The sequence below is a fragment of the Entamoeba invadens genome, assembly GCF_000330505.1.
Source record: "Entamoeba invadens IP1 unplaced genomic scaffold scaff_1105074725743, whole genome shotgun sequence".
Lineage (NCBI taxonomy): Eukaryota > Evosea > Mastigamoebida > Endamoebidae > Entamoeba > Entamoeba invadens.
Genome location: NW_004440146.1, coordinates 104,679 through 116,951, shown reverse-complemented (window position 1 = coordinate 116,951; position 12,273 = coordinate 104,679). Strand labels below are relative to the sequence as shown.

Below are 12,273 nucleotides of genomic sequence, written 5' to 3'. Positions count from 1 at the left end.
ATTCCCAAATTTTTAAACATATTTTGTGTAATTTTTTGTCAAATGGACAACTTTTTTAGACAGACTTTATAAAACAAATTATTTTCATTACTTTATTTATTATATAATAAAAAATATTACACCATTTATAATCCATATGTGTAATAAAATACACATAAAATAATTGAAACGAAATATTGAAATATATACCTAAATATAACAAGTAAATTCAGTTATTGATTACTTTGCTCTTACCTTTCATTTATCTCAGTGTATCTACAACAGTTGTTTTGAATACACAGACTTCTTACTTTGTTGTGTATATCCCCGACACATGTTATTATAGACACAACGAATCAGCTGCTCAAAAAGTTGTTAAGAAACAAGGAGAAACTGAATACACTCTTCAATATGCAACTTCATGTGATGCTACTTCATGGACAGATGACACAACTGCATCTTTAAAAGAAACTGATAATGTTGATCTTTCAGGGTATTATGTTAAATACAATGTATATAAAGAGAATGATTGCAAAAATGGATCTCCTGATTATTATATAACCTCTCTTGGTTGTGTTAATGTTGAAGGACAAAACATGACGATCAATATTGATGATAAAAAAGTATACATGACTTATTACGCCAATTCGCAATGTACTACTTCGATTAATGATAAATCTAACATAGAAAAAAATTTTGGAGAATGTGACAATAGTATGAGCCCTGTTAATCAATTTACTGCTCCAAACTTTTACATTCAAGACGATTCGACATCTTTTCAAGTTTATGTCGAAGGAATATGTTATATTGATGATGATAACAAATTGGTTGTTGTTAAAAAAGACAGTTACGTTTATGCAGGAAACACATGCCAAGATGCATTTGAATCGACAACCAAGTTAGAAACTAAAACAGTACAAAAAGTAACATCTTTTCCAGAATATTACTTCAGAGAAGTTAGCAGTGGATCAAAAGATTGTAATATCGTTAGCAATTTGGCGCTTACAAATTTCCCAGATAACTATTATAAAAAGAAGGATAGTGTATGTCTAACTCGGCATCTTCTGGATTTAATTATATAACAACTAAAAATGAATTAACTCATTTGTATTACACAGATGGGGCATGCAACACATTCGATAATAATTACACTTATCAATATAAAAATGTGTATTAGACAATAATAAACAATACTATACGTTTTATGATGGCAAATCTACATCAAGTCAAGTATACATACAACACGCTGGATACTACATATTATATACAGTTGGTAGATGTTATGGGAATAAGGATGCTACTAATAAAGCACAGAGAATTATTGCGACTGGAGACACAACCAAGCCGTACAAATTGCAAATTGCGCCATCTTGCACTTCTGCCGAGTCTGCGTGGACTGACTCTACCAGCACTGAAACTATAAATGAAGTCACAGAAAAAATTTCAAATTCGTTTTATGTGAAAGAAAGAATGTATCCAGACGAAACTACATGCACTGGTGTTACATATCCACTTCCCGACCATTTATACACAACACTTGAGTGTATAAACGTTGATGAACGATATTTCAGTCTCAGTGTTGATGACTACAATGTCTATTTTACAAACTATGAAGATGCCCAATGTACAAAACTCGATTATTCTAGTACTGTATATACAGCACACCAAGAATTGATGTTAGGATTTTGTTTTGAACCACGCCCTTCAGCAAAAGCTATTTACTACCCACCATTTTTATTTATTCACGAAGAAGCTAATTATTTTGATTATTACATACCTTACATGTGTTACATTAACACAAAAGATGGCAAACCATATATTCAAATTAGACTTGATCAAAATGTATATACTGCTAATACTTGTGATGAATTATCCAATTCTATTGAAGTTATATCTGACTACAAAATAAAACAGGTTGCACAATTCGATACTTTTTATTACAGAGAAATTTACTACGCAAATATAGATTGCACTTTTTTAAATAATTTCGACCAACCAAAACGCGCAGACAGGTGCTACACAACCAATAACAAATGTGTACCGGATACAAACTCTCATTATAACTTTGAAGTTAACAACGAACAAGTCATAATCTGGAAATACAAAGATTCCACTTGCAATGAAATTGATCAAGAAATTTATTATAATAATAAAGTGTGCACGAAAACATCTGATGGCGATTATCATATTGTTTTTATCAGAGCGAAAACATGTGGTCGAGTATACATACAGCACACTGGATATATCACAGTGTATACCGTTTATTCATGTTATGCAAATGATGATGCTGTTTACAAAGTACAGCGAATGAAATATACTAATTTTATACTTAGTCTGTGGAAATTACAAATTGCGCCATCTTGCGATTCAGATGAGTGGAAATGGATTGACGCTCCAGACCCTGGTACAATTAATAAATTCGGACCTGATATGGAAAAATCGTATTATTTTGAAAGAAAGAACATATCTTAATTCTACAACATGCAGTGGTGATTTATATCCATTACCAGACATTTTATACACGTCACGTAGGTGCATTGATATGAATGGGTCTTATTTCACTTTGAATGTTGATGATAAAAAAGCTGTTTTCAAATCATACAAAGACAAGGAATGTAAAATACTAGACACTGAAAAGTATGAAGAAGACACTTTTAATGAGTGTTTAGGGTCAGGTTCTTATAGAACAAAATACTATGGCCAGAAGTTGTATGTCCATAAAGAAGAAACGTATATCGAAACATTTATCAAAAATAAGTGCTATGTAAATCCAATAGATGATACAAAATATGTTATAATCAAAAACGATGAAAAGATGTACACAGCTGACACTTGTAAAAATATCAGAGATTCATCAACAGAAGTTTCTAATTATAAAAATGAAATACTCGAGACGTTCCCTTCTTATTATTACAGAGATGTTTATTATGGAAAGAATGACTGCAACATAACAGCAAACTTGGATATGATAACACCATATGCAGATATGTATTTCATTAAGAATAATACATGTAAACTGTTTTTCAAAAGTCGGTAGTGAGGTGTCCCGATTTTTTGCATTTATTTTGTTTAATATTTTTGGGAATCGTTTTTTGTAATAAATTCGCTTATTTTTTCCAAGTAAAAAAGAGAAAAACAGTCTTCAAAAAATATTTTTTACTTGAAAAATTTTTAAGCATTAAAAAAACCATATAAAATTTGAAGTAACGGGTTTTTTGTTTCAGAAAAACACATGAATGATCCCAAAAGTGCATTTTAGTACAAAAGCAAATAAACTTAATGTCAATCTTTATCATTATCAAACATTTTAATAATTAATGAAATATTCACAAAACAAAAGCTTAGTTCGAAGATTAGTATGCTTAGTTGTGTTGTCACAAAAACAATAAAAATATCAAAATGATTTGATAATTTATCTTTGTTGGTTTTTATAAAGTCGACATCTTCTTTGATCATTTCAGTGAGAACATCTTTTTTAAAATATCCAATAACAAAACATTATTGTTATTTTGTATTATTTTTCTAGTGTTGCCCTTTGACTTGTGTCTGTCAGAATTATCAAACATTTGCTGTATTTTTTAATGTTTTTTGAACTCTTTATTTCATTATTTTTTATTCAGAGAAGATAACCACATGTTTGTTTTTAATTGAAAATATTTTTTAACGAAAGTAATTATCAGTTAAAACTCGACACAAACAACAACATCCAATTTACTTAAACGTTAATTGTTGTGCTTTTAGGTCAACAATGCTGTGTATATGTTGCAAAGTATCGAGTTAAGGTCAAATCAAATAACGGGATCGGTTTTTTTTGGAAAAGGATGGCTAATATTCCAACATTTTCCTGAATTTGTACGAAAATAATTGAATGGGATTAGTATTTTTTTCAAAATAAAGTCTGTATTTTCGATTTTTTGTTTTTTGTTTTTTTAGGAAAAAACAAAAATAAAAAACGGGACTTTAGGAAGTTCTAAAAATATGACGGTCAGACTTTTGAAAAACAGTTTATTAGTGGTAATACTGGATACAAATTTGAGACAAATAAAACCACTTTAACTTCATACTATTTCAGTGATGAAAAGTGTGCTGCGCCAAATGAAAAAACACCAAAACTTGAGTATGCTTACCAGACGTGTGAAAAAGATATCGATGAAGATTACTATATCTACTACTATGGTAATGATACTATTATCGAAACACCAGATGAACCTGATGAACCAGATGTACCCGAAGCTGCATTTGGGTTAATCGTTGTCATCATTTCTTTGATCGTCATTGCCTTATTATAAGAAATTTTTGACTCATTTTCTTTATTTATTAATTTTTAATGTGTTAAAATATACAATTAAAAAAAACTTATCAACCTTAAAATAATTTTGTAATTGATAATAAAATTAGTCTTATTTATCTAATTTGAATGAAGAATTTATATACATAAACTGGGAATAATAAATTTTTATTTTAAATTATTCTATTTGGTGTTATTAAATAATAAGATTGTTATTTTATATTTAAATGACAAACAATAAATACTAAAATAATTTCATTGAATTTTAATAACAAATGATAATCATTAGACTAAAAAACTATTCAATGACACGTTTCTAATCTTTTTATTTTCAAAACGTTGTCTTATTTTTTTCAACTTAAAAAGAGTTTTTACATTTATTTGTATTTACACTTAAATGACTAAAATAACTTTTTAAAAAAAGAAAAAAAAACAGAGACACCAATTTTAAAAAAAAATACTCAAAACAACCCATGTTCCTTTCGAAACATTATATTATTCAAAAAATAAAAATGTTAACTCAATTAAATAAGATTTAACTAAATTTCATAAAAACTTGACAACTTAGTCGCGGAATTTAAAAAATAATTACTTTATATCATGGATTTCACCGTTTACCAATTTCGTTGACAGTTGTCATGTTCGTGTGCAATCAACCATATTCATGTCTCAATAAGATAAAACTCAAATAAAGTATTTTGATGCTCAAGATAAACAAATGTTTTTTATTTTTTAGTTATTATAATTGTAACACTCGACAAGATTTTTCTCCTGACTCTGAAATACAACAGACACACCTTAAATTAAACGTCTTGAAAGATGTCATTTGAATGTGTTTTGTTCCTCGGTTTCCCCATGAACGTGTTCGAACATTTCCGACTTTCCAATGAGATTCATCCACAAAAACAACTGCGTATCCGCTTCTCTGATATCGCACCGACTCACCGAGTCTAACAACTTGTAACTCTTTGTTTTGTTCCGAATTTGCGTTTCTTCCTCTGATGGTATCTTCTGTAAAAGATAGCGGGTTGAGTTCCACGCTATTCATAATGTCGCTATTTTCTAAGTATCGCTGAAGAGTTGAAATGCACACAAATTCGAAATTTTCCTCGACTAGTTGTTTTTGTTTCTCTGAGTGATATGCAATTTTGACACAAAAAATAACATGGAGGTTTTAAGAGTTCGTCATAATATTTAGGTTTTCTACCTTTTTTTTACTGATTTTGTAATATCCATATTTTTTTAGTTTGTTCAAATAATTTATTGTTGAATTGTTCCACGTGTGAGTCTTTTTGCTATACCATTAAACGTTATGTGCTTCACCGTGTTCTGTAAAAAGACGAGAAAAAATAAAAAGCTGTATTCTTTTTTAATGATTTTTTGTTAAAATCATTTAATAATTAGATAAAAACAAATGAAAATACAAAACAACAATAACAATGAGCGATTATACATATCCACTTGTTGCTTTACTTTTTGGAAATGCCCGTGTTGGACGTCGTGCAATTCGTGAACGTTATGCTTTACATCAATTTAATGTTAAAGTTGATTATTGTATTGAACCTTGGTATGGTCAACATTTAACTATTGAAGGCGGAACCATTGCTGTCCAACTTGAATTGTATACTGATTATCCTATCGCAGAAGCATTTATGAAAAATATTTGGATTCCAAACTCTGGTATATATATCATTGTCTATTCAATTGACAATTTAGAATCGTTTAAAGCTCTTTCTAAACACAGAGAAAAAATGTACGAAATTCTCAACAAAAGAGTTGGAGACGAAATCATCTATGCCATTTGTGGGACTAAAAGTGATTTAGAAAACAACCGTGAAGTGTCTACAGAAGAGGGAGAACGTCTTGCAGAAAAATGGGGTTGTATGTTTTTCGAGATTTCGTCGAAATTGGGAGTAAATATTGATGAAATGGTGTTTACCCTTGTTTCCCAATTTAAGAAAAAAGGGTTGAAAACTCAAAAACAAATGGATACAAATTAAAAGGGTTCAATTCGAATAATTTAAATTTTAAGTTGATTGTTATTATTACAAACAAATTGTTGTTATTTTGGTCGAATTTAGATAGTACAGGGAGGATAAAAAACCGCTTCCGTCTTTTTAACCGCTTCCTATCAATTTAATAGTTATAACTAATAACGTTACAATAAAAAGTATGATACAAATAACCACCTGGGACAGAAAAAGTCTCCACGAGGCATATTCAGCCTTCATGGTAAACAGTACCATACATTTTATTATATTAATATTATTTAAATCTATAAAATCAAGTGGAAGCGGTTAAAAAGACGGAAGCGGTTTTTTTAGCCCCCCTGTAAAAGATATTTTTTAAATACAATAACAACAAAAAACTTGTTAATACATTTTTGAAAATAAATATGATTTTATTAAAAAATAACAAAAAATCAAAAAAATATATTATTACAGTATAACCTCCCAAAAGCGAGCATTTTTAGCCAATCAAACCTTATTTACCGCTCAATAAAGAACTCTTTTATTTTTAATCAAAAAATGCCGCTCTTGACAGAACCCGCTCTTCAAAAGTACCGCTCTTGGGAGGTTTTACTGTATTTTTTAATAAAAAATGACGTTTTTAAGTGTTAATGCCATTTTGAAGTGTTTTAAAAATATCGATTGTTAAATTAAATAAACAATTATTTGATGTATTATATTGATTTAAAACATTTCCATTTGATTACAATTAATTATAAATAAAAGTCATTGAAAATAACAACATAATAGTTTTATTGTGTATAATTAAAAAATTTAAAACCAATTGAAGCAATTACTTCTTAAATCAACTGACAATTGGATTTTTCCACTGTTTTATCTTGAAATTTTGTTTCTTTATTAATAAAGTCGTTTTCAATATATTCAGAAACTACTGTGGTGATCATATTGGTCAGTCCTTTATTCCTTTGTGATGAACACTCGAACACTTTATAGTGATATTTTTCCGAAAATTTATGAACTTCAACGTCAATTTCCAAATTTTTCTTTAATTCACTTTTTGTTATTAAAACGAAATTTTTAGTTATTTTGGTATCTTTTTTGTTTGTATCAAATATTGATTTCCAAATTTCAAGATTTATTGCAGAAGCAACACTGTCTTGGGAACAGCAAAAAACAACACAATTTGCAAATCTGACTAACGAGGGACTTAAATATCGAAATCTCTCTGCACCACCTTTTAGTTATTTAACGATTAATATTTAACTAATTATATTTGTAAATAATTAAGAATTTATAATAATTATTAAGTATAGTTGAAACTGTAATCAATTTAACAATAAAGAGTCGTATGTGATAATAATATAATCGGAATTTTGATTTTGTTTGTTACAACAAATATGACTCTATAATTATTAATAATAACTATACAGAAACTAATTTTATTAATATTGTAAACACGTTTAAATATATTTAAATTAATTATTAAAATAACAATAAATATGAAATAACAAACACTGTTCAATAAATCTAATTTCCACAAATTTTCTGTCAATAATAAGTTTCTTTTTATTAATACTTTTAGCCATTTATTAAAACAAACTTTGCTATGAAAATCTTCATAATGAATGACGGGTATAACATCATAATATACGTTTTTGGTAATTATATTAATTACTGAAGTCTATTTGTAATTTCGTTCAATTTGTTTCTTTTTAATAAACCTTACCAACACCGACATCGCCAATTAATAAAACGTTTATTGTTTGTTGTGTGTTTTGCATTACTATATTTTTAGTATAATTATTATTATTTTTTATTTCAAACAAACAGTGAATTTTGTTATATAATAAATATTATTATTATTATTTAATATAATATGGTCATTTTTAAAACATTGCATCTTTGACTTATAGTATAATTATAATAAAATAATTATATGTTTTTTTGAAACAAAACACAAAAACACAAACAAATTTATTTGAAAATATTACTCTAATTAAAATACTAATACAAAATTATAACTAAAGTTGCAAATATAATTTCAATTATATTTTTTTGGTTGCACCATTCAACCACCTCCTATTTATCGAAATTTTGCAGTGAAAAAGTCTTCGAATCAAATAAGTTGGCTTTTCTCATCATTTTCGTTTTATTCACGTAATTTTATTATTTGTTCCATTTACAATCAATATACAATACTGTTGTTATAGTTTTGTACGACAATTAGAAATTTGGAATTTTTATGCTTTTCATTAAAACAAGCAGTTGAACTTATCATTTAAATATCGAGTTATATTTTATGTTGATTTATAACCTAATTTAACTGTTTAATTTTAATTTTGTTCAATACGTTAATATTTGTTTTTTTGTTTATTATTATATTTGTGTAATAATTAAACATTTCACTGGATGTAGAATAATTCAAAACCTCGTCATTTGAACTTTCTCTTTCTGTCAAAATATCAAGTGGGTTGTCTAACACAAAGTTGTCACCTTCTTTAGTTATTTTTTTATATTTATATTCTTACTTTTAGTTTTTTCTTTAGGTTGTTTTATTTGTTTGTCATCTTTTTTCTTCTTCTTTTCCTTTTTATTATAGAATTTATACTTTTTTAACACGTTTCCTTGGTTTTTTGTTATTTTTTATTAAATAGTGTTATTTTTTTCTTTTTTTTGTCGTTTGATCTCTAAAAAAGACTGTCATGCCCGTTTTATTTTTTCTTCTTAACATTTTCATGCACTTGGATATTACTCAAACCAACTAACAAATAAGCCTTAAAAAATAGTAATTAGAAAAAAGTAGTTCAAAATGTCCAACCAATCTTTTTTTCAGCAAATGGAAGTAGTTTTGTTCCCAATGCAATTTATCATGTAAAACATGTGATGACACAAATGGAAACTGTTTAACATTCTACGTAAATTATTTTGTTTCAAGTGGCGTTTGTTTGAGTTGTCCAGCAAATCAGTTTTACAGTCCAAATGGTTGTTCGGATTGTGTAGAACAAACGTATTCTTTTGCAAATAGTACAATGTGTACAAGTTGTGGTTCATGTGTTGCATGTGACAAAATGTATGGTCACCGAGTTCGCACAATACAGCAATTTACAAGACTTGATAAAACACAAAACAAGTGACAATGTTGATATGATACTTCGAATCAAAACGATGTTGGACGCATCAAGTGGTGTTTTGTATTTACATGAAAACGCCATTTTACATCGAGACATCAAACCAGACAATTTCCTTGTGTTTTCATTAAATTCAAATGATAAAGTGAATGCTAAATTGACTGATTTTGGAAGTGCAAGAAATGTAAATTTGTTGATGACTAACATGACTTTCACCAAAGGTATTGGTACACCAATGTACATGTATTAAAACAAGAAAAATACACAAAATATGCGGACGTCTTTTCGTTTGGCATAACTGTATTTGAAGTGTTTGCATGGTGTGAAGCGTATCCAATTGAGAATTATAAGTTTCCTTGGAAAATAGCTGAATTTGTAATGTCAGGGAAACGGCTTGAAAAAAAAGAAAACATTCCAGAAACCCCGTTTAAAGTGATAGAAATGTGCTGGGTACAAGAAAAGGCAAATAGAGTATCTATTGATAGAATAGTTAATTTACTTACTTTGTAATTGTCTTGTATTTATTTTTGACTAATAAAAAATAAGTTGATATTTATTGTTTGTTTTTTTAAATAAAATAAAAACACAACATATTTAATTTTTTGCACATCAATGTCTTTATAATATATATATATATATATAATCAGACATATATTTACACTACAATATCGTTTTAATTTTAAATAACACAATTTATAAATAAACTTGATTGTAATTAATGTAAATCAGTTTAAAAAATTAAACATGACTTTTGATTTAAAAAATTTTGTAGATAATTTTAATACTTTGATTTTAACACAAAATTATTTTTTTCCATTTATAATTAAAGGAAAAAAACAAATTGATAAAATTGAAAAAAAACTGGTATACCTTTTCCATTAATTATCGATAAGCCAAAATTAGCTTTTTAATTAAAATTGTTTTAGTGTACAATTTTGTCAATTAAAAATAAAGTTTAAAATTAACACACAATTTTAAAGTTTTTTAAATTGTATTTTTTGTTATATTTGTGTTTTTTATTATTTAGTAAAATATCCAGCCTTGTATTAAAAATATTGGGGTGATATTCCCGAATTTGTGGCAACAAAATAACTTATAGACAAGCGATTTCCCAATGAATACAAGTCGGTGCCACGTCATGATGCAATTAAGCATCCCGTCCATTAATTAAAATTTAACCAACCGTATTAAAGCTGGTGATGCAATTTGTGTTATTTGAATAGGGAGATTTCCCGATTTTTAAACAAAAATTTATATCATTTTATACTTATTATACATTTTCGTTATGTTCATTGTACACGATAGATATTTCAAACTATTCATTAAAAAAGTTTTTATACAACAATGACCAGGTATTTTATCACCTTAATAAACAATTCAATTATTGTCGTATTTGTTTATAATTATAATATATACAAACTGATGTTTAAACAATAAATACTAAAAAAACAATTAATATTTTTTTTGTTATTTGTAAGGTTTTTTTGTTGGAGTTGAGAATATACTTTGTAAAGGTCCAATTATACCCCTTTCAATTGTTATGAAACGTTGTAACGTATTGCTTTTTTAAAAAATATAAAATATTGTGTTTTTCTTTTGAAAGTGGTGATAAATGTTGTTACTCCACTTTAATGCATTGACATCAACAACCACCCCGGGTTCTTGGAATTGAAATATGTTTTTATAATTGTTAAAATAAGTATCATTTTCTTCATAAACAGGAGTTTCAAGAATTGTATTAAAATTGAAAGGTGTAATAAAATCATACTTTGTTTTTTCATGAAATAATTGTTCATCTTTTTGTATAGTGGTTGTGACTCGTTGAAGTTTTCCTTTATCATAAAAAAATAAGGATGATTTTTCATGTATAGTTAAATGAAAAATAATTTGATTAGAATCGTAGTTGGGTTTTTATACATTAAAATATAAATTAATCTATTCTTATAACATACACTGTTTTCAACACACTTTGAAACCAAAAATTAAAAAAGTGGTTTTATATATTTATTAATTTCAATTAAAACTATTATTATAAAATGATATAAATTTTTGTTTAAAAATCGGGAAATCTCCCTATTCAAATAACACAAATTGCATCACCAGCTTTAATACGGTTGGTTAAATTTTAATTAATGGACGGGATGCTTAATTGCATCATGACGTGGCACCGACTTGTATTCATTGGGAAATCGCTTGTCTATAAGTTATTTTGTTGCCACAAATTCGGGAATATCACCCCAATATTTTTAATACAAGGCTGGATATTTTACTAAATAATAAAAAACACAAATATAACAAAAAATACAATTTAAAAAACTTTAAAATTGTGTGTTAATTTTAAACTTTATTTTTAATTGACAAAATTGTACACTAAAACAATTTTAATTAAAAAGCTAATTTTGGCTTATCGATAATTAATGGAAAAGGTATATTTGTAAAAACAAGAATAAACAAAATAATATTTAAAAATATTATTAATTTATTAAGAATGTCAATAAAATAAGAGTTTTATGACGTAAGGTACTGTACGTTGTTTCCTTGAGTTATACAAAATTTCATTCATTATATCCTTATCTTTGATAATATAAGTACTCCAAATAAAAATATAACTTTTAAAACGTTTTACTAAATTATAATAGTATTTATTCATAATTAATAATTAATATAAAATAAAAAATATAATAAGTACGAAAATCGAACAAACACAAAACAATAAGCTGGAATTCAAAAGTCGACAGCACTTAATTTAAATTGGTCTATTTTCATGCAAAACATTGGGAAACACACTATTCTATTTATATTTCGAATTGACTTTCGATTTCCGTATATTAAGAAATAAACCAAAAAACCTTTACCTATTTAAGTTAGTTTATACACTTATTAATCAGGTGATGCCAGAGCTATGAAA

General features: G+C 27.0%; 3 protein-coding genes across 3 annotated transcripts; all 3 read left to right on the top strand.

Annotated features, from left to right (window-relative positions):
• Positions 1 to 695: 695 nt before the first annotated feature.
• Positions 696 to 2,451, top strand: EIN_383150 (hypothetical protein; the record flags this gene model as incomplete). Its single annotated transcript, XM_004254414.1, has 2 exons — positions 696 to 1,020; positions 1,250 to 2,451. 2 exons carry the CDS (start codon positions 696 to 698, stop codon positions 2,449 to 2,451), a joined length of 1,527 nt encoding a protein of 508 aa, XP_004254462.1.
• A 70-nt stretch (positions 2,452 to 2,521) lies between these two features.
• EIN_383140 (hypothetical protein) lies at positions 2,522 to 3,016 on the top strand (the record flags this gene model as incomplete). Its single annotated transcript, XM_004254413.1, has 1 exon — positions 2,522 to 3,016. The coding sequence occupies one exon, from the start codon at positions 2,522 to 2,524 to the stop codon at positions 3,014 to 3,016; it is 495 nt and encodes a 164-aa protein (XP_004254461.1).
• Positions 3,017 to 5,706: 2,690 nt separating this feature from the next.
• Positions 5,707 to 6,267, top strand: EIN_383130 (hypothetical protein; the record flags this gene model as incomplete). Its single annotated transcript, XM_004254412.1, has 1 exon — positions 5,707 to 6,267. One exon carries the CDS (start codon positions 5,707 to 5,709, stop codon positions 6,265 to 6,267), a length of 561 nt encoding a protein of 186 aa, XP_004254460.1.
• Between the last annotated feature and the right edge of the window lie 6,006 nt (positions 6,268 to 12,273).